Below are 23,053 nucleotides of genomic sequence, written 5' to 3'. Positions count from 1 at the left end.
AGACAAATATAGTTTCACTGTACAGATCTGTTTGCATTCAGTACAAACATTATGGTTAAGATTGAAGCCTGATCAATATAATCAAGAACTAAAATATTTCTCCTGTAAATTCTAAAAATAGGTTTACTAAATATAGAGGTGTAACCGACACACCAGTTACAGGGTTTTTACCAAAGAGGGACTCTTAAAACTGGTGCAATTCACACCCTAAAATGATTTGTATACCCAATTATTACGATTATTATATAGTCTATGGGGGGGAAAAATTGGGTGAGTGGCGCCACCTGTTAGCGCCTAAAGAGGCAGTCAGTGGCTGTAGCGCCACTGGCTGCGCCTCCCGCGATATTCAGCAGGGGCGCTAATGGTGGCGTTAGCCTTTTGCGCTGCGCCGCCACCGATGATGTCATCGGTGTGCGCAGCGCCCCATTCGCGATATTTGGTAGCGAACGCCGCTGTAGCGCCGTTCGCTACCCGCGCCCGGTTCACGGGGCCTTGCTGTGCCGGCAGAGGCGCAAGTTAAGGTGGAGGTGCGGGGCGGCCGCTTTTTTGGCGGCCGCCTGCCAGCACCTCCGTCCCCGGCCTCCTGGTTTCCCCCCCCCCCCCCCCCCCCGCGGCATTGCCGGCTGTTTCCCGAGAGCCCGGCATTTCTCCTTGGTGCCGGGCTCTTTTGCTGGCACTCGCGATCGGGGCTCGCGCTGTTGCAGGCCCCTCCCCCTCAACAGTGGGAGGAAGACCTGCAGTACTGCAGCGTGTGGCGCTGCGGCATGTAGCGCTGCGAAATTCACTTTCAGCGCCCTAAGAGGGACGTGGAGCGCCTCGAGCCGCGCCCCGTCTCCCTCTAGGGGCACTTCAACTGAATTTGCGGCGATCGCTAATGCGGCGATCGCAGCGCAAATTCCAGCGCCCAGGCGAACTTTGCGCCGCTTGGGCGCCTCAGGCCAATTTCTAGGCCCGGCTGTTTTGAATCAAATGTCCTGCCAGTCTGCAATAATGGGACTAGTTATTGCAGTACTGCATGAATATCATTGCAAATCAAATCCTTCACACCGTGGACCAATTATCAACAAAAATAATATGTTTGGCTGCCAACTGTTATAAATGTGGGTACCAACATTTTTACTGTTTCCTGACACCACACAGCACGGTGTACAGCATTACAGCTTAGGTAGATAAGTGACATTTTAGCATTTAATTCCTGAGCACTACTTTATTATGTCTGTTCATTACGTCTGCACAAGATACAGTTTTTTAAAATACTCATCATATTTACATGGACGATTAACAGAACATAATATTGTTTGAGGAGGGCAGACATGGAATCCTTAGAGAACAAGGATTATGTAATAGTGTGCGAGTAAGATCAGTTTCTCTAGTTATTACCGCAAAAGAATAGAACCATCAGATAGTACAACACAGAAAGAGGCAATCCTAAAATAAATCAATCTCCCCAAAGCCTTATATCTTCAGCAGTATCAAATATTTATCCAATTTTCACTTAAAAGATGCAATGGTCTCTGTTTCTACCACTCCTTGTGGCAAAACCTTCATGTGCCAACAATCCCGTGTGTAAAGTAACTTCGAACCTCGCTTCACTCAGTGCCAATTTTAAATTGATTTTCCCTTTTCACTGACTCCCCAACAAGAGGAAATAGTCTTTCGCTAATTACCCTATCAACATTCTTTATAATTTTATAAACCTCTTATTAAATCTCCTCTTAACCTTCTCTGTTCCAGTGGAAATAGTTCCAGTATCTCAAGTTCAGATCAACAAATGTGCAGATCAAAAACTAATAAGGCACCTGGAAATAAAAATGATTTTTATGGAATCCAGTCTTCAGTTTATTCCTACCCAGATATATGTATTTTTTTGCTAAATAAAAATCCTACCACAGCACAACTCCAATATTGTTTTTAAACATCAGAGCAACAGTTTCATAGAAAGTCAGGGTTGAGGACGATGATTCTTCTCATCCAGGCAGAGAATATGGCTCTGAATGTCTGTGGGGTTCTCCCAATCTCCTGCTGGCGGGAGATTGGCCGATCTCCCAGAGAACTGGTGCAAACAGCTGGAAATTGCAACTGTTCCGGAAGTTCGGAGCCTATATGTTGGGCACAAACTCCACATCCGTACTTGTTCACGTTTGCTGTTGGAGGCAGCCCCGCAATATAAAGGGGATATTTTACATCATAGAGCATGCAACACCGCTAAGAGAATATGCTGTAGGTGTCATTTTGTGGAATTGACAATGCAGCCTGTGATATTGTTTGATTTGAGTAAGTTTCTGACTGAATAGAAGAACTCTTTACGTATAGCTCTTGGATGTACCGTGACTATGGAACGGACACTGATTTAGACCCTTTAGTAACAAAACCTTTGATAAGCCCACTATCTATAACAAAGGTTTTGTATTCTCAGAATTATTGTTACGGGGGAGGGACTATTGTGTTTCTGTGCTTTATGGGGACAATATTTAGGCAAAACAAATGGACACCCTGGCCGTTGTAATTTCCAAGCATCATGTGAATGAATATCCTCAGGAGGCTTCCACTGTAACTAAAATAATGTCTGTGGGGGATCTGTTATTATATTGGGTTTACACGACAGGGGAATAAATTACAAATACATTAATCACTTTTCTTTAATTTATTGGTTCTTTAAGTAAAGTCTTCAACTTGCAACTGCACAAAAATCCACTTAGCAGTCGTTACTTGAAAGAAATACAAGCTGAAAAGATCTACAATGCAGAGCATCCTTGAGTGAGTGGCTGCTCCAGGAACCTTTGTATATGTCCCATAAAACAGAGAGACATTCTGATACATAACTCCATGGGCATAGAGGAATACCCTCCTGGCACTAGATGCCCTAGTGGCTACGTATCTGTGGAAGGGTCTGGTCCCCCATAGTGCTGCCTTATGAGCCTGGCCTCCTGAGTTGCCTGCTGTTGCTCCTTCTCTTCCTCCTTTAAGGGGGGAATCCCCTTGAGGAAACTCATTTTGCAACCTTCCCGTTTATTTTAGGGAAATTTCACAAAGCAGAAATTGACACAAGGGAAACTTTGAAGCTACAGCCTCAAATAGAAGGTGCAAAATAAAAACGCCAAAGTAAATTTATGATTCTATTCCACAATGAAACACAGCAATTCTCCATTAAGAAGCTACTATTAGCTTTCCTCAACTGCTGCTCTAAGATACCCTTGTTTAGATCCATGGTATATGGGCGGAAATGATGGAATTAACAACACATTATGTCATCCAGTCTTAAACCTAACATTTGCATAGTTGTACACTTGTTAGGTAAAGGCACATCTTCCTCTCACCCTCACTTCTTGTGCAATTTACGGCAGGACTTAAATGGGTCAGAAATCTACGTGTTCCAGTCCCATATTCTGATCGGCCCCAGGTAAATCCGCCGATTTTCCATCCCACTGGATCATTGAATTTTGAGGTCATGGCTTCGAATGATGGAATCTGGACAACTGAACACTGGCAAGCAAGCTTGCTTACCAAATAAACACACACGGGCTATTAAATTGTCTACTGATTTGCAATGTGTTGTGCATAATAGCAATAATTGCAAACTTCGGATGAACGGACACTGAGCAGGAGTTAGCAGAAGAGTTAGGAAGGTGATGAAAGCATGGTCAAAAAGATAAGTAGGATAAGAAAGAGCAAGGCCAAAGTGTTTGGGAAGAGAATGTCGGACTGTATAGTTATCTCTGAAGGGTCTGTAACTAGTGATGGAGCGAAGAATTTGTATTAATAAGGTTCTATCTGTAACAACAATTAATTAATTAATGGATGAATGTGAAATCCTTCACCAAAAGACCCTTGTGCACTGAAATTCAACATTATTTCAATTACAATGGAAGCTACTGTGTACCATATCCTTCATTCACTAAGTATCAATGTCTGTATTTGTTAGCAGTATCTCAGACAGAAGAATGAACAGATGCAGATGAAAGGCTGTGTGCAGTGGTACCAGGCCCTGTTTTATTCGTATTGACATGCCACTAAAGATCAGAATTGTTCAGAACACCACCAAGATCATGATAAATCAATTGGAATACGGGATCCTGCAGATGCAGCACGTGACTGGGCTGGTCAGACTCTATTTATTACAAAACCAAAATACTGTGGACGCTGGAAATCTGAAATAAAAACAGAAAATGCTGGAAATACTCAGTAGGCCAGGCAGCATCTGTGGAAAGAGAAACAGGGTCAACGTTTCAGGTCGATGACCCTTCGTCAGAATATTAACGAAGTTCTGACGAAGGGTCATCGACCTGAAACGTTAACTCTGTTTCTCTCTCCACAGATGCTGCCTGACCTGCTGAGTATTTCCAGCATTTTCTGTTTTTATTTCACTCTATTATTTAAAAAAAACTATTCAAGTCCATGTTATGATGCCAATAAAAGTATTCTTTACACCGTTATTCTGTGTGAATTTTTTGTAAAGTGTCCCCGAGAGCACTATCCCCCAACTCTAAATGTATGCCCAACTATGATATAATGGCTGCTCAGAATGCATAGCCCTAAGAAAGGCAGTGATTTTTACAGGAGCGGGTTAGTGCTTTGGGTGGGGACCCCCTCCATCGGACCACCATTCTGATGGGGTGATCTGCATCCTCGATATCGACCTACTTCTTTGCTTCTATCAGACTCTTAGCCCAATGGAGCCTGCTCCAGTTTGCCTGTTTTTCCATGTTTCCCTCTTCACCAGCCTATTCACCCCTTTAGCTATTCACACACAATCTCTGTGTCTCGTATATGTCTCTTATTTCTCTCACTCTGCCTCCTATTGTCTCAAGTTTTTTTTAGGGCAGGAAATATAGCTGTTCAAATCTTTAAGTCTGTTTGGATATCTCTAGAGAATAGTTCTAACCACTTTCAACTGCTGCAGGGGTACAGAATACAAGAATACAAACACTACTCCTTCAGCCTTCCATCCAGCTTGTACCCTTCAGTTCTGGCCTTCCGTGCATCCCCCGCCATCAGCACCCCTCCATTCGTGGCGAGGTTTACAGCTTCCTCAGCCCTATTCTTTGCAATGCCCTCCCTAAACCTCTTGGCTTTGCTGCTTCTCTCCCAACCTTTAAAAAGACTTGCTCAAAACCCAACTTTCCAACTGTGCTTTCAGTCAGCTCTCCTCACTCTTGTGCTGCTACTTTATGTGGAGTGCCTCAGGACACTTAGTACTTTAAAGGTGCGACGCAAACACGAGTTGTTCTTGAACTCCCCAAGTAATTGTAACAGAAATGATAACCCTGATGGATTACTTCAAAGGGCACATGACACAGGGCCGTGTTACAATAGCGGTTTAGCTTTCGACACTCCCTGTGCCGAGAGGTTTATTTAGACGTTCCCAGACAACTTTCCGATAAAGCTGGCATGAGTCATCCAATTGGGGTACATGAAGCAGACATACACATACAGCCTAATGGATGTAGTGAACCATTGCTCATACTAGCACATCAACACTGATCTTTATTTCCATTCTGTACACCTCAGGATTAATGATGGTAATTGTAAATGTGGATGACATGTAGCAGAAAACCTTTAACAACATTTTTATTATGCTGGAAAGCAATAACAATTTCAATAATGATAATGAAGTTTAAATAGGTTGTTTACACACTGTAATGTTCCATGCAAAAAGTGTAAAGTAAACAGAGGAGCTGTGGGTCTGGAAAGTACACCATAGAAAGTAAAGACAGGCTGTAGATTTATAAATATAATAACGTCACAAGTTTATTAATTATTCAAAAGCTTGAGTGCAGTTTTCGAGACAGTTTTAATACCCTTGGAGTGCCTGCTGCTTATCCTCTCTATTTCCAGCTACCACTTACTGCAATATATCCAGAGCCAAGAAATCCTTCACTGTTCCTGAGCGTTGTCTCTCACCAGCGAAGAGATTTGTAATTCAGAAGTCATCATCTACTCACGACCATTCTTTCCTGCTGCATTAGTCCAAACTGTTTCTTTAAAAATTTACTGCTTCTAATTTCAAAGTCCTATTAGTCCCTCTTACTTCTATTTGATTTCTAGCAATCTCTCATTTGAATTTGTCTACAGGGCACGTTTTCTTGGAGAAACACGGCACAAAGAATCTTAGAACGACATTGCCTATGTTTATGCGATAACGGATTTCTCTATTTGTTGTTTGGATCCTATGTGAAATATGTTTGGATAGGCTCAGCCAGTTACTATTGGGCATAAGCCTACAGCACAAAAACACCTATAATTGGCCATCCCACTTAGAGGGGCTGCGGGATGTGAAATAAGAAAATGTTACATTGGTGCAGTAGGAGGTGCTCTTCTGAAGCTGGAGCTAAGAAACATTGCCGTGGTAGAGTAGAGGGGGCTTTATTCTGCATTTAACCATTTAAACCTGAGTAGAGAGTGTTTCATACAGGTACCTGGATGTTTGAAACAAGATTCACATTGATACTCCTCTCCTTGAAAAAGACAGCATTACACATGCATCTAGAAATGACCCAAGGTGAACCACCTCGGTCACCATTTTCTACAGATCCTGTGCCAGTCTGTAGTATTACAGTCTGGGCTCCTCCTAAAGCACTTTATTCATGGTCACCCCTAAAAGCAGCTTCCACATGCAGGCACATGCTTCTGACAAACTGAAACTCAACCGTAAGCATAAAGTGACGGAATCTGTACATCAGGATTAACAATTTATCTTTATACTATTGGGTTTATACTGGAAATAGTACTAGTTTGCCCACTGTATATTGCTGATCTCTCTGATAGATGGAAAAACACCACACTGATAGGTCATATAGTTCAAGCTAAAAATCGCTAATTAAGCTTATTTACAAGAAATACACAGAGAAGCAAATTAAATCACCAGGTTAAAAATAGCAACAGTGCTCAACTTTCTCTGATAACTTACGCCGTTTTTTGAAACCAACAAAACAAAGGGGGTCATTTTAATGTAACCCGCCCAAAAGGAAACTGACAGGATTGGATCGGCCGCCTGTTTCAGACCCTGCCCGATTTTACTTTCCATTGACGCCAGCAGAAAGTAAGTATCAGGCGGGTGTAAAACAAGCGGCCAATGAGATCCCATCAGTTTCCTGCAGGGTGGATTCAGTTAAAATCACCCCCGAAGTGTTTTGAATTCTGTAACTGAATCTGTTGGTGAAATATTTTCATAAACACATCTCCCCACTCATGTCTCACTGCGGTTGTCTGGAAATACAATTCAATTGAGAACTAAAAAACATAGCGAAAGGCTGTAATAATTATACCTGGTATAGGTAGCTTTTGGCACCTCAATAACAAAAGCAGATCTGTCTCAATTGGCAAAGTGTCTTTGAAGAAATGCCAAAAGCTTTCTCAACCAACATGAATTATTTCTATCGCAGGTGAATGGGCTGTAGAAAGCAGCCTGATGAATTATTCACTAGTTCAGACTTGAAACAAACTTTGACCCAACACCTCCTTTAATAGCTGCAATTACAGACAATTAGTTCACATCTGTCACTCTCCAGCCTTGCACACAAGGGCTTAAGACAAGGAAAGAGGGAATCCCATCATACAGCTGTAATGACCCCAATTTAAAAATCTCAGGTAACCTGGCCTAGCTACAATATCATATGAAAAGATACCAATTTAGAAATATGTGAGAACACCAGTCAATCTCTTGTGGCGATGCACACAGGGAGTCACGACCAAGCAGACACTTCAGGTTAAATGGGGTTAGAGGGTGGTGGGGCATATAGATGTAATTCAGTCCTCATTTTACATACACTCTATTTATTTTTACTTTGATTCTTCTCCCTGCTACCTTCACCTGACAGGAAAGCCATAACAGCTTCCCCACTCAGGCTACTGGTTAAAATAGCAGTCAGGCCCCGATGACATCATTACAGCCTGATCTGCATTTTAAAAATATGGTTAAAATTGAAGAGCTCTGGAAGGGAGTGGCACCTCGGCGATTAAATCTCCCGGGCGATTTTAAATATCCACCCGCCGGGCAGGCAGTTATAATCGCCCCTACTGTAGCTGCAAACAGCCACCTTCAATTTTACATCACAGTGCGTGGAACAGCTTCCCTCAATAACTAACTGAGCAAATGTAAAACACATGTTTGGCTCTCACTGTATGTTGAGAAGATTACTCAAACTATATTTTTCCAATGAGATCATTTTTTTTAATAACTGTTATTTCAGATTCCAGAGACTGAGCTGTTCATTCCATGTCCTGCCCAAACTCAAATACTAACCTACTGCTATTACTGCAGCAAATGCACCCCTCAAGATATTCAGCTTTTTCTCCTTTGCTGACTCACTGGCTTCGAAACATAGAAAAATAGGCGCAGGAGTCGGCCATTCGGCCCTTCGAGCCTGCTCCGCCATTCAATATGATCAAGGCTGATCCTCTTTTATTATTACTCTAAAAATGAAAGAAACTCTACTGACAGTGCTCATAGATTAGGTAGAAATGTATCTGGGAATGAGGAGGACCAAAAAACTTGGAAGCTTCCTGCAAGTCTGTATTTCATCACCATCCCCACCCCACCATTTCGCAATAAGTTCTATTGAGATTTGTCCATTTTTCCAGTAAATGCCCACCCGTCAGCTTCCCAATTTGCATTTGCCTCCCTTGAAGCCAACACCAAAATGGTCATTTCCAGTCACGGAGAACGGATAGCTGTCCCAGAAACGCATGACCTCATTTTATGATCTGCTCGATTCAAGAATGATTCCATAAGCATTTTCCTCACTGCTCGTCCTGAATCCCGTGTGTACCTGACGTTAGTGTATTGAGCAGGGAGTGGACTTGGAGCTGTAAACTGTGGGCGGGAATTCCTGACTTAATTTTTAGGGCGTGAGCAACGTTGGCAAGGCTGTATTCACTGCACATTCCTAGTTGCCCAACAATAGTTAAAGAATTCTGGGAAATAGATCCAGCAACAATGAAGAATGGCAAGTGAATGAGAGAGGAACTTGGAGGTGATGGCATCCCCACAATATTGCTGCTCTGTGCCCTCATTTCCAAGAGCATTCTCCAAGTGATGTTCAACATCGAAGAGTACTGAGTCACCAGTTGAGGTGGTTGGGGTGGGTGGGGGGGTACGCAGGGGGAAAACACTAGATGCTCATCAGTAGGAAGTTTCCATGACATTGTTTGACCTGAAGCCATAAGACTTCATGAGGTACAGGGACAGTAATGAGGATTCCCAGGGCTGGAGTTACTTGTAGGCGAGACCAATTTAGGGTAGCAGGTTTCCCTCCCTTAAGGGCAATAGTGAAGCAGTTGGATCTTTACAACAATTGGAAGCTTTCATGGTTATTTTTCCAGTGCCAGCACAGAAATGACCAGATTATTGAATAGAAATTCACAATTTGCCATGCCTCGATTTAAAAATTCTCATCCTTGTTTTCAAATCCCTCCATGGCCTCGCCTCTCCCTCCTCCAGCCCCAAAATCCCTCGAGATATCTGCGCTCCTCTAATTCTGGCCTCTTGAGCATCCCTGATTTTAATCGCTCCACCGTTGGTAGCCGTGCCTTCAGCTGCCTAGGCCTTAATCTCTGGAATTCCCTCCCTAAACCTCTCCGCCTCTCTACCTCTCTCTCTTCCTTCAAGACGCTCCTTAAAACCTACCTCTTCGACCAAGCTTTTGGTCATCTGCCCGAATTTCTCCTTTTGTGGCTCGGTGTCACATTTTGTTTTATAATACTCCTGTGACATTTTACTATGTTAAAGGAGCTATATGAATACAAATTGCTGTTGGTGTGATTAGAACTCTCAACCTCTGGTTTCCTAGTCCTGTGTCATAGCCACAAGGTTATGGAACTGTATCCGATGGATCTTGCAATAGTTTTTACTGGATTAGCAATTCCTACCCATGTCAGACAACAGAATCTGATTCCAGAATGAGATAACAACATAACCAAGAAGCTGAAGCTCGTACTAACAATGAGAAAAGCAGCAGTGAAGGAGAATGTCTCCCTATGTGGTTTGAAGGACAGAGTAGTTCCGTAAAGGGAGAAGGAGAGTGTTTGACTTTCAGGTAGCTTTTGGGGAAGTTATGGTTTGGTTGGTCTGTTGAATATGGATACACCCAAGTGTCTAATTTTTTTTTAACTAGAATTAAAAAAAAAAAAATCCAGAAAAAGTAAAAGAAAGTGTTCTAAAATTAATCACAATTCAAAATTTCTGAGTGGAAAATCAGTCCTGTGTTCCTTGAAAGAGCAGAGTTTGCCAGTTTGTGTTCTCTCATTTTTTCCTTTTATTATTAGGTATTCAGGAAAGGAAAGAGAAAACTGAAAGCTGACCTTAAAATTTATGAAGAGGTTTGATTGGGTTGACGTAGAAAAGATGTTTCCGCTTGTGGGGGAGTCCACAACTAGGGAGTCCAAAACTAGGGGCCATAAATGTAAGATAGTCACTAATAAATCCAATAAGGAATTCAAGAGAAGCTTACTTACCCAGAGAGTGGTGAGAATGTGGAACTCGCTAACACAAGGAGTGGCTGAGGCGAACAGTATAGATGCATTGAAGGGTAAGCTAGATAAGTACATGAGAGAGAAAGGAATTGAAGGACATGTTCATGGAGTGAGATGAAGTAGGGTGGGAGGAGGCTCGTGTGGAGCATAAACACGGGCATAGACCTGTTGGGCCGAAAGCCTGTTTCTGTGCTGTAAATTTTATGCAACGTGCCTTGGATCTCCCTGGAAATGCACGTGCTAGTCCTGAGGTCATGAAAGGCACTATATAATTGCAAGTTCTTTCTTTCTCTTAGTGGGCACCAGAAGAAGGGCAATTGGAATGTGTGTACAATGTGCATTAGCCTTGTGCACCCTGCCCCATTATTCTCCTACTCCCTCTGACCTCTGACTCCGAAGGCATATGAACGAATCCATCACTGCATGGTCCTGTAACTGATGTACTTAGAAAAAAAACTTCTCCAAAATGTAAACAATTCTATTTGTAACTAAAGATACAAGTTCAGATTCGACATATTACGCTAGTTGTGACTTGTGTGATGTGTCATTATGACTCATTGTTTTGCCAATGCTTCTTTACAGGAAATGGGAAGACAAGACTCATTTTGTGTGATGTTATCTTCAGCATCTGACTGATCAAATTTCAGTGGAAGCAGAACATGAGAATTAAAACCAATCCCCACCACAATAGCTACTGATTAAAATGAAGCTATTTTTTAATAAAATGGAAGACCCGGCATGTTGCAACATTCATCAATCAAAGTATAAAACAGAATTGGTAAAATGCTCCATCAAACAAAACGTACTACTTCTGAAAACAAATCAGCGTGTGAGTGTGATGTCGTGAACCAAAGATTATCCACAAGCCAAAAATATGCCTTATAAGGCTCCCGGATTACGAGCGTTAGCCCAACTCCCACAGTCTCTGAGACAGGCCAATGCAGCTGCAGTCAGGAGCTTTGCCTGCAAGGACTACAGATGCAATCAGCGCGCAATCCAGCTGGACCAATCAGAAACTTGTAAAGTATATAAAAATCTTTCAAATTATAGCAGTACATCCTGTGCTTTAGTCAAGCCCTGCTATATGGTCAGATCAGAGTCCTGTGCACTATACAATACACAGAATTAACAGCCTCAAATCTAACATCTACTTTGTGCCAACATTTATAAAACCCTGAAGTAAATATTGTCAATCATTCTTGCAAATCCTGCTTCTGATCTCCAAACTGGTTAAGCAAACACTACACCTTGATAATTGCACTTAGCCTCTAGCACTGTGATTAAGAACATATCCTAAATTCTATACTCGGTAAACAAGATCAAGCCAGAGAAGATGCAGATTTTTTAATGAATGGTGATTTACACTGGAATGTATAACTGTTTTCCTGGGTTAGAGGGCCAGCTCTTACAGGAAGATCAGAAAACTACTACACGTGCCAGTTTGGTTCTGTGGTAGCACTCCGCCTTCTAAGTCAAAAGGTTCTAGCTTCAAGCTCCACTCCAGGACTTCAGCACATAACCTAGCCAGGTAATTTCAATGCAGTGCTGAGGGAGCACCAGAGCTGCTATCTTTTAAACGGAGGCTCCATTTGCCTGCTCATAGAGGGCACGAGATTCTATGGCACTATTAAATGAAGAGCAGGAAAGTATTAAAGAAGTTCTTTCAGTGTCTTAGTCAACATTCCTTCCCCCAACTAATACCACTAGATGAACTGGTTATTACTGTAATATCTTTTGTTTGTGTGGAATCTTGCTTTGCACAAATATACTGCTGTGTTTGCTCATATAACAGTGACTGCACTTCAAAAGTAATGCATTGGATCACTTTGAGACATACTGAGGATGTGGAAAGTGCTATCTGAATGAAAGTGTTTTCCCCTTCCTTCTTTTCCCCCCCCCCATTTCCACTTCTTCAATTGTATAAACAATCTTCCATTTTCTATACCTTTGAAGATAAATAATTTTCATTCAGAGAAGATGAATCAATTTCCTGCATCCCCTACCTCATTTACAGCAAGAATCTGCCATTGTATTATAAATATTGCAATGTTGCTGCCTCCCAGCTTCTGGGAGAACCACCTGTGTGTGCCTATTGTTCAAATGCAGATGGTGCATATTGGGAGTTTTCATTCTGGTGCTGATATCATCATAAATGGAAGTAGTGCGGAGGTAGAGGTCACGGCCACTAAAAAAATACTTGGATTCCATCAGCCTCTGTGACTAAAGGTTATTCTGTACAGTAAAGCAGTTTCACAAACGCACCTACGCAGAGCTTCCTCAGCTACAAGGAATTTTACCTCAGCAATTAAATTGTTTCCAGGATCAGAATGGGCTCCAATCTGTTACGCTGCATACAATTATAATTTATAATATTCATATTTAGAAATGCTCAAATGACTTCTTGTGAATGCTGTATGATGGAATCGTGCCCACCTTGAAGGACATTCGGTTCATTACATGCTTGCTGCCGCTTGACCAAAACCTGCGCAATATGAATTTTGTATAACTTCGTCACCTAACTTGCAAAGCTTATTTCATTTCACTGCCATTGAAACCAACCTGAAAGCAACTGGTCTTTTCATTTAAAGTAAACAAAGTCACTAACTCACACTGCAGTCCACGATAGATTGAACCTATTACACTCCTATTTTCTAAAATCTAATTAGCACAGCATTTTCATTTTGTCCCCCCGTCCTTCATTTCTGGCTGTCTCACATACCTATATATGGAATTGAGGCCAAGGAGTCCTCTGATGATTTTGCAGCTGTTCGTTCCAGCTTTCCATTTTGCTGTTCCAATGACGTATTTTCAGATGTGTCCGCTGATGACAAACTCACAGGCAGTGGCTCCAGCAAATCTACAGCTACCATGTACGCTGGGTGCCTGAGAGGATGCGGTATTCTACGGCCAGTAGGAGGCTTTTGCCTTAAAATGACAGCCTCATTTGTTTGTGATGTTTCCTGCTCCTTCTGTATAAACCCCAGAGGAATCTCACTGGCACATTCGAAGATTTGGGAAGCGCTGGACTTTGTGACAGCAAATGGTCGGATGTCCTGTTGAAACACTGCACCCTTGCCAGAGTTCTTGTCTGTGTGCTTTGGGTACAAGCCACCCTGCCGATCATGATTTGTCAGTCTTTGGTCTCGAAGAACAGGCACATCAATTCTCTGGACTGGATAGGGTACACAACGGTCAGCCTTGGGCGCACTTGCAGTCAAAGCAGAACCAAACACTGTCCTGTCTGAAAGATGAGATATTTTACTTTGAGAAACACTGACAGACAGGTGACCTACATGTGCAACATCTGTTCTCTTTACAGAGTGAGCATAAACAGCATTGTTCCTGCATTGCTGCTGAGGAGGAAGAGATACCCTAGAGTTACTGTTTTTGTAATATGTATTCATATTGCTAGAGTTCTGTTGGGATGAGTGCTTCTGACTATGCACTGCTGGATCCCCTGATGAATATCCTGCTGGTCTATACTGTTGCCAAAAGATTTGTTCTTGTCCACCAGACCTAGAAATCCCATCAGTTGTTGCTCCAGTCCTTGAATGTGTCCATATCAACCTATCTCCAGCTGCTGTAAAGGCATTGTGTGTTAAATTCTCCAAAGATCGGTCACATTTTCCCAGATAATCTTCTGAACGAGTCCTGTAACTCCATGAGTCACCCATAGGTGCAAGTAATGTGTCCTGGGAAGCACTGTGAGGCCAGTGTTTGTGTAATGAAGTCTCCTCAAGTCTGTCCTGGGAGAAACTCCTGTATTTCGGGGGCATAGCAGAGTAACAGCGATCCTCGGATGAGCTTCGACGTGGTAACTGTGCAGATCGCCAGCTGGGCGGGTTATATTGCTGTTTGGTTGTTTTGGGACTGCCAAGTCGTTCCCATGACGTCCTAATATCAGTATGAAAATAGTCATTTTCCCTAATGTCCTCAGAACTGATGTAATTCCTCTGATCCATGTTGCTCTTTGGGCCAGAGTAAACGTTGTGGTTTGAGACTGGTGAAAAAGGAATATTTTTAGAATGTCCCCCATACCTATCTTGTACAGCAGTGGTACCTGAACCATATTTACTGCTCGCTGGACCCTGCATAACAGAACTAACTTGGGTTGCGCTTGAAGAGGAAGTAACAGGCATTTCTCTCACTAGAACTGATCTCTGTTTTATCCCATACTGGATCTCCTCCATGTGGTGCATAGGGCTTGAATGGCCTACTCCAATCTCAGCCAAAATATCTGACGATCGTGCTCTAGCCCTTCCGTCACTCCATATGCTAGCAGGTGGGCTCGTTGTGGTAACACTGTCCAGAGGCGAGGATGGGTCAGAGTAGAATCCTCTGTCAGAACCTGAGCCAGAGTTGTAAATCCTATTGTCCACCTGCCTTCCCCGTGAAGACTCTGTCAGCAAAGGCTCCTTGGTCTGGGTCATGGCCGAATGTCGAGGGTAGCATATAGGAGGTGGCTCCGGTATGTGCCGAGCGCTACCAGAATATGGATCATTGCCCTTCAGATAAGCATCCTGAGAGTAGGCCTGAAAATTGAAGAAAACAAAAATGATTATGCTTGAAAAATTGCTGATGTGTGTACCTGGTAACAGGTAATCCCAGATTCTCAGCAAGTTGAAAATTTAGCAGCTAAAAGTCACTCAAGTATAGTTAGTTAGTTCACTGGAAGAAAGGTTAATCTTCAATACCTTAAAAAAGGTGTATTAATAATGTTAGCGGTTAAGCTACTTTGCAGAAACTTTTGAAGTCCTATATTTGTGGTAACAGTTTCATGAAGTTACCATGCAGCATTAATACAGATTGAGATAGAGAACAAGTTAGTCTATTGTCAGTCACGAGTGCAGGGCCGTCTAATTCCTTAGCCAATTACATCGTAATAGGCTTAGATTCCACTGCAATTCTATGATTAATACATGTAAAGCTCTCTCTTGATCAATATCTTACTATGGAATGGTCTACAATTTTACTTTTGGTTCTTATAAAGGGTACACACCCAAAATTTCATAATGTGTCTTTTCTCTTTACAGATGCTGACTGACCTGCTGTCTAACATTTGACAATTTTTCTTTTTATTTGACTTTTACTTCTTAATCTACAATTACTATTAATTATACACACACACGTTACTGTAGTGGTTTAAGCACGAATACATAGTGTGAGACATTGTTTACTAACTTTGAATAAAATGTTAGATTATTAGATTTCATCAACAAAACAATTTCCACACTTCACTGTCATGCAAACTGATGGTTACAGAGGAATGAATGTCATAAAATCTTGGAACCTAGATATCAGAATATGTACCATTTATTGAGCTTCTACCTGATGCTTAGTGCCAAGTCTCCTGTTAGTTTTCCCAAACTTCCTCCCTACTCCGTCTTAACTATTGGATGTGAGCAAGTATAGCAGAAACAGAACCTGCACATACTTCATCAAAAGTATGCTTTGTTGTGTCTTAAGAATGTGGAAAGATAAAAACATTGCTATAAATGTGTTCATGACTTCATGGAAAATATTACCTGTTAAAGTACCAGCCACTGTTATTTTGCTAAATGTATGGCATTCCTGGTTAATTGGCTGGGTAATAGTTAGTAATGAATTACATCTTCTTGTGATAAGGTTCTTCAGTTCTAGGTCAAGACACTTGGTAGGGTGTGGTGGTGGGGGGGACCTGTGGTAGCAAAGAGATGAGGTGGGAAGGATTGGTTGAGGTTAAAGGCTATCTTAGGTCATCTCACCTCACAAGTGTCTACTGTCAGCTGAGCATGGGATGGCATTGGTGCTGAAGTCAGGCAGAAGTACACAGCTTGCTCGCCTGCCCTCCCAAGTGAAGGAGGCTGCATGGAGGCAAGAACGAGGAGAAAACAATGGGAAACAATTAAAGAATTACCCTGAAAAGACTTCAATTTTCCTAGGGTAGTTAGGATTATAAAGGAAAACAGAACAAGCATGAGGTGTGAGGAAAATTGACGAAAGCCAGGAGTCCATATTGCATTATAAGCAAAAGGAAAACCAGTTAATATTAATCTATTTGAAAATCACATTCACAAAGTTTAATTTCACAATTTAAAGAGAGAAGCAATACCTCTAACAAATCAGAGAAAATATGAATTTCTAATTGGTATATTTCTGAATATTTTTCTTTAGCAGTGAAGCCTGGTGGCATCATTGAAGAACTTGGTTCAATGAGACACTGAGGATAAACAAGTGAGGCAGCAGATCAGTAACATCAGAGGAACACATTTAACCTCTGGGTGCTCCTTCACATTGCTGTTTCAGTAACTCCCCCAAACCATATGCCCACATAACAGCAGTCACTGAACTTCAATGTAACTCACTGTATATGAAGCCATTTGAGAAGCTTCTGAAGAAAGCAATAAGCCATTTCCTCAATAATATCAACAAGACTTATTTTTAAATGTTTATATATATTTTTGCATATACAAACAAAATCAACAGAAATGGGCAGAAAAATAAAAAGATCGTATCATAGAAGGTGACTCTCAAGAATATTTTTCAACAGAAATTTTGCATCCTGCACTGTTTTTCCATTTATTATCCATGTTTCAGAACAAATCAAAAACATTAACGATACATTGAAATGCAGCAAGACATAACCCAAGCTCCGCTCATACTATAGCAATACGTATACAATGGGATTTCAAAAATGACTCCATCATAACAAGAGTATCACATTTTTAAAATTTAAATTTAGTGAAAACCGGAGGTTGTTTTGTGTAGGTGACACGGTGGGGAATCATACACCGACATGTCTTGCATCCAAATTTAATGAAAATCTAAAATGTTATTATTTGAGGGCAGATGGACAAGGTGTAACCTATCAGCTTTGTAATATGAAGTATACAACAATGACAGCGTAGTCAGAAATATGATAACATATCCATTCACTCACTCCCACTGACAAATGAAAATGGCAAAGGGCAGTAAGTACACATTGTGCCATGAACATGACAAGTTTCAGATAGAGAGAGCCCAAGTTCCCATCATTTTCTTTGGGAACTTTGGAGGGAAAATTGAGTCGCGCCCCCCTTGGGGCGCTCACTTCGCCGGGACGCTACTTTTAGCGTCCCAAAAAAATTAGCACCCCCGCAGCCGAAATTCATCAGTAGCGCCCCAAGAGGGAAACGGGGTGCTACTGGAAGCAACCCGCCTCCTTCTTTGGGCGCTGCGAGGGAATATTGCGGCGCTATGTGCCGCAGCGCCACATGCTGCGGCACGTCGCGTCACTGCAGGCCTTCCTCCCCTTCTTAAAGGGGAGGGGCCTTGCACAACGCGACTCGGGGCCCAGCTGGGCCACCAGGGATCAGAGTGCCAGCAAAAGAGCCCGGCACTCAAGAGAAGTGCCGGACTCATGGAGAGCAGCCGGCACCCCGCGGAGGGGCTTCTCAGAAGGCCGGGGACGGCAATGGGGGCAGGTGCTGGCAGGCGGCCAGCAACAAAAATGGCCGCCTGGCACCTCGCCTTTAATTAGTGCCGCCCCAGCCACAGGTAGGCCCCCTGACCCTGTCGGACATAGCATCCGGTGATAAGTCGGGGGGCGCTACCGAAGATCATGGCTGGGGCGCTGCGCACGGCGCCGCGCCCGGGCGCTAGTTGCTTTGCACCCTGTTAGTGCCCTCTTAGGGCGCTAACAGGAGGCGCAAAGCAACCAAATTTTTCCCCCACAATCTTTTAAACAAATATTTTTTACATGGACAATCATATTGCATATCCAAAAGGAAGAACAGTTTGTTTGTACTGCATGCAAAAAATCTACTGTGTTACAAAACCACCACAATATACCTGCAGAGCTTTTTTTGGAACCTCTGGTGGTTTGCAGTAAGGATCATACTGTTCTTGATCCTAAACATGTGATCCACTCTCATCCTTGAAACATGGGACAGGTACTTGTCCACACAAAGGGGAAATATCAGATGGCTTATTAACCCATACCATTCTCCCATAATATTTTGTGGCTGCTCAAGAGTAGGAGTATATAAATCTGCTTGTAATATTACTTCATACGTTGAGCAAAGACTCCATACAAATGGAAAGGGTTAAAAGAAATCAATTATTTTCTGATTAAATGATGTGGGGTGTAAAGAGATATAGAAAATATGCCCTACGCAAAACTAAATATTTTCCTCTCATGACCCTTTTGGGTTATATTTTAAAACAAAAAACGATTTCATCAGACAACTGTAATATTTATAAAACTAAACCTTAGCAAAATGTTTTCAACAGAGAGTTAATCAGAAGTAGCACTAACTCAATCATATACAAAAACCTTATTTTATAAATGGTGTATAGGGTTTGTATACCATACATAAAGTAGTAAAGTAGGGTTTCTTGAAGTACACACATGTGATCTGAAATTCATCTGAGATATACATACTACTATTCTTAGTGAAATAATAGTTTTTTTAAACTCTTTTCATCAGGGTTTCCTGCCATATACCACTCTCCTGTTAGAGGGTAATCTCCTCCCAGGGTTCTGCCAAGGCCCTTCCTAAACTGGCTGTTAAGAAGTATGAGAGAACAGCAAGCACAGGTGAGCCTTTGATTTTCCCTCCCTCTGTGAGCGAGAAGCCTCTGCGAGCTGCTCGATGTCTCTCCCAACAGCACAGGTAGGTTGAAAACTTGCTGTATAACCAATGGGGTGCAATACACCCGTGGGTTGCCCATTGTACGCCACCACATTGCTGCACCAATCAACAAATTATTTTAACTTTTTAAAAAAAGGAATAGAGTCTTGATTGGAATAGATCACAGTCTCACATGACCTTTTTAAAATACATTAAAACTATTCTGGAACTAACCTGCGTTGTTGCTTTGATAAAACCAAAATAAACCAGATTTGAGTCATTTTTTATGAAGCGTCTTCTGACTAGAAGAGTAAGGGTCACAGAACAATACCACAGGAGTTTTCATTACCGTGCTTAATTTCTCTTCATTTCAAGTAGAAGTTTCCAGTGAAAAGATTCTCCTTACTGAACCAGCTCTTAAAAAATCCCACTACTTCTGATTCACAAGTTTGCATACAGAGAAGTAAATCACCATGTTCTTAAGCCTGTCACTGTGCAAAGATCCTCCTGTGCTGTGAACAGACCAGCAGCAGTTTTCCTTAATGATCCCTCTATCAGAGCCTTCCTGTGACATTTCCAAGTGACGTCAGAGCCGGGTAATTTTCCTGCACCCATATACGCACTTCATTGGCAGTTCACCTTGGCTCTAAGACCACAGGAATGTAGCCACACCCTTGGTGTCGGCTTGGCCAGGAAAGCACACAAGATTCATTTGGAAAGAGTAGCTGGAGACTTTTAAAACTGCAGTGATAATGCAAAAGTCAGCATGAAATTTTCGCACAGTAGAGGGGAGGAGTTTCCACCCAATCTTTCCTTTTCACCACTAATTTTCTTCACGTGACCTATCATTTCTGAGAATGTAACAGCATATTTCCCTTAAAAACATGCAAATCAATATATATATATTTTTTAAGTGACCTTGCTTCTAAAAATGCTGAACATGATTTCTCTCCGGCTACTTTTTTGGTGATAACAAATATTTCCACCTTGAGGAAAAAATTGTGAAGTGCTACACACCCTCCAGGCGTCTGTAGTGAAGCATACCTCACAACGTATTAAAGGCTTCAAATTTTATAATTATTAGACAAAGCAGAGATTAAAATAAGATCACAAGATGGCCAACTATGAAGGCAATCAATGGGCATTCATCTTTATGGCACTAATATGTCCAGGGAGCTTTGTAGCCTCTGAGCCCATTAGTTAATAAAAAAGTAACATCACAACAGGAGACAGAGGTATCACCCAACATTCCAGTAATACTACTGGATCACTATGTAATAAGAACATAAGAAATAGGAGCAGGAGTAGGCCGTATAGCCCCTTGAGCCTGCTCCGCCATTCAATAGGATCATGGCTGATCTAATACATTAACTCCACTTCCCGCTGTGATGAAATATATGCCTTCATCAGCCCATGTGTTTTACCTGCTTGTGTTGTGTGAACCGCCCCCTTTTGTTCCTATTGTGTGTATTGGCTACGCCCCTGTCTTTTGCCATATAAAGGTCTCAAAAGCTGTATGAGTCATTCCTACCAGACGAACCCGATGTGGGAAGACCTGTAATGCTGCAATGTTCTTAGTGATTAAAAGCCTTCAGTTGAATCCTTGTCTTTGAGTCATTGATGGCATATCAATTTTAATCACTAAAACACCAAGATGGATCGACTCCTGAAACCAGAGCGCTTGGATCTGGACCCCCATGCCTCAGACGCAGCCACACAGTTCGGACACTGGTTCCAATGCTTCGAATTTTTCATTGCAAACTCATCCACCACCATAGCAGCCGCAACCGCTACCGGAGACATGAAACTGGGAATCCTGCGAAACTGGGTGAGCCATCGGGTCTCCCCTCTCATCCAAGATACCACCAGCTACGGGGATGCCTGCACCATTCTGAAGGCCCACTACGTGCGGCCAATAAACGAGGTGTATGCCAGGCATCTTCTGACTACTCGCACGCAGCGGCATGGTGAGTCACTAGAGGACTTTATACTAAGCCTAAAAGTACTGGGCAGAGACTGTAACTGTAAGGCCGTGTCTGCCATCGCGTACACGGAGGAGCTAATTCGAGACTCCCTTATTGCGGGCCTCAGTTCAAATTACATTCGGCAGAAACTGTTTGAAAAGGAGGGACTGGACTTAAAACAGGCTATAGATATAGCGCGATCGCTGGATATGGCCCAGAAGAACTCTGAATCCTGTTCCCCAGGCCACGCGGCCCACTCCGCCTCGTGCGCACCGTGGGGGCCGCCATCTTGGAAGCCATCTTCACCTCCCAGGTCTCAGGCCAGCCCAGCACCATCGGAGCCCCAGCCTCCACCCAGGAGCCCTGTGGTAAACCACTGTTTGTATTCCTGTTTGTCCTGTTTGTATTCCACTGTGTACATGCCTGGACATGCCTCGGCTGACTCCTCCCACAGGTCCTAGTATAAAGGTGACTGCTCCCCAGCCCTTGGTATCCTGGACCGGTCGACCACTCGAGGCAGACCTCCATTCTGTTGTTAATAAAAGCCTTTAGTTACTCTTCTAACTCTCAGTCTTTTATGAGTAATTGATAGCGCATCAAGCCCCACTACTGCCGCGATGCATCGGGGCCCGAAATGCTACTTCTGCGGCCAGGACAAACACTCCAGGCATCTGTGCCCAGCGAAGGGCACCACCTGTTATAAATGCGGGAAGAAAGGACATTTCAGCAAAGTCTGCAGAGGGAACCCCGCCTCCAACTCCACCACCGCCGCGTGCGTGCCGTGGGAGCGGCCATCTTGGAAGCCATCTTGTCCACCCTCATGGAGTCCACCATCTTGCCCCGACTACACGGACCTCCAGGACCCACTGGTGGCCTCAATCACAGTGGATCAATCCAGGCCGCATCCGTTGTCTAAATCGATGATGGACATAGAGGTAAACGGGAACAAGGTTAAATGCTTGATTGACTGCGGGAGCACCGAAAGCTTTATTCATCCTAGCCTGGTAAAACGACTTTCACTAACGATAGTCTCCACACAGGGCAAAATCGCCATGGCCGATAAGACTCATACCTCAAAAATTACAGGTTTCTGCGCGGTTATGTTGTCGGTAAAAGGCAATGATTACAGAGATTTTAAACTATTGATAATGCCAGATCTCTGTGTGAGCGTGATCTTGGGTCTGGACTTCCAGTGCCATCACCAAAGTATCACGCTTACCTACGGTGGGTCCCAGCCGCCCCTCACAGTGTGCGGTCTGGCTACCCTGAAGGTCAAGCCGCCCTCTCTGTTCGCCAACCTCGCACCCAACTGTCGACCCATAGCAACCAAGAGTAGGTGGTACAGCTGTGAGGACAGACGGTTCATTGCGTCGGAAGCAGAAAGACTCAAGCGGGAGGGTATCATCGAATGCAGTACCAGCCCGTGGCGCGCCCAGGTAGTAGTAGTTAAGGGTAGCGAAAAGAAGCGGATGGTGATAGATTATAGCCAGACGGTTAATCTATACACCCAGCTAGACGCCTACCCTCTGCCCCACATAGCGGATATGGTTAACCAAATCGCGCAATACCGGGTGTTTTCCACCATCGACCTAAAATCGGCATACCACCAGCTCCCCATTAGGCCGGAGGACCGTCCATACACCGCCTTCGAGGCGAACGGACGTCTCTACCACTTCCTCAGAGTCCCCTTTGGGGTAACGAACGGGGTCTCGGTCTTCCAGCGGGAGATGGACCGCATGGTCGATGAGAACCAGTTAACAGCCACCTACCCATACCTAGACAACGTCACCATCTGCGGCCACGACCAGCAAGACCACGACTCGAACCTCGCGAGTTTTCTGAAAACCGCCCTCAGACTCAATCTCACCTACAACGAGGATAAGTGTGTCTTTAGCACCACGCACCTCTGTATCCTGGGCTGCGTGGTGGAAAATGGGGAAATCGGTCCGGACCCCGACCGATTGCACCCCCTACAGGAGCTACCCCTACCAAACACTCCCAAGGCCCTGAAAAGGTGCCTGGGGTTCT

The 23,053-nt window shown here is 43.2% G+C and overlaps 1 protein-coding gene across 1 annotated transcript in view; it reads right to left on the bottom strand.

The window, feature by feature from the left end:
• LOC147101028 (rho GTPase-activating protein 23-like) overlaps positions 1–23,053 on the bottom strand; it is a 248,723-nt gene that overhangs the window by 73,083 nt on the left and 152,587 nt on the right. The window contains exons 7-8 of the mRNA XM_085966192.1: positions 16,215–16,313; positions 13,190–15,002 (exon numbers count right to left, since the gene is read on the bottom strand). Of these exons, the coding sequence (XP_085822318.1) occupies positions 13,190–15,002; positions 16,215–16,313 (1,912 nt within the window). The remainder of the gene's footprint in view (positions 1–13,189; positions 15,003–16,214; positions 16,314–23,053) is intronic.

Source organism: Somniosus microcephalus, chromosome 24 (genome assembly GCF_052327205.1).
Source record: "Somniosus microcephalus isolate GS21.2 chromosome 24, FLI_Smic_1.0, whole genome shotgun sequence".
Lineage (NCBI taxonomy): Eukaryota > Metazoa > Chordata > Chondrichthyes > Squaliformes > Somniosidae > Somniosus > Somniosus microcephalus.
Note: the sequence above shows the minus strand (reverse complement) of the source record. Positions and strands in the feature narration are given on the sequence as shown.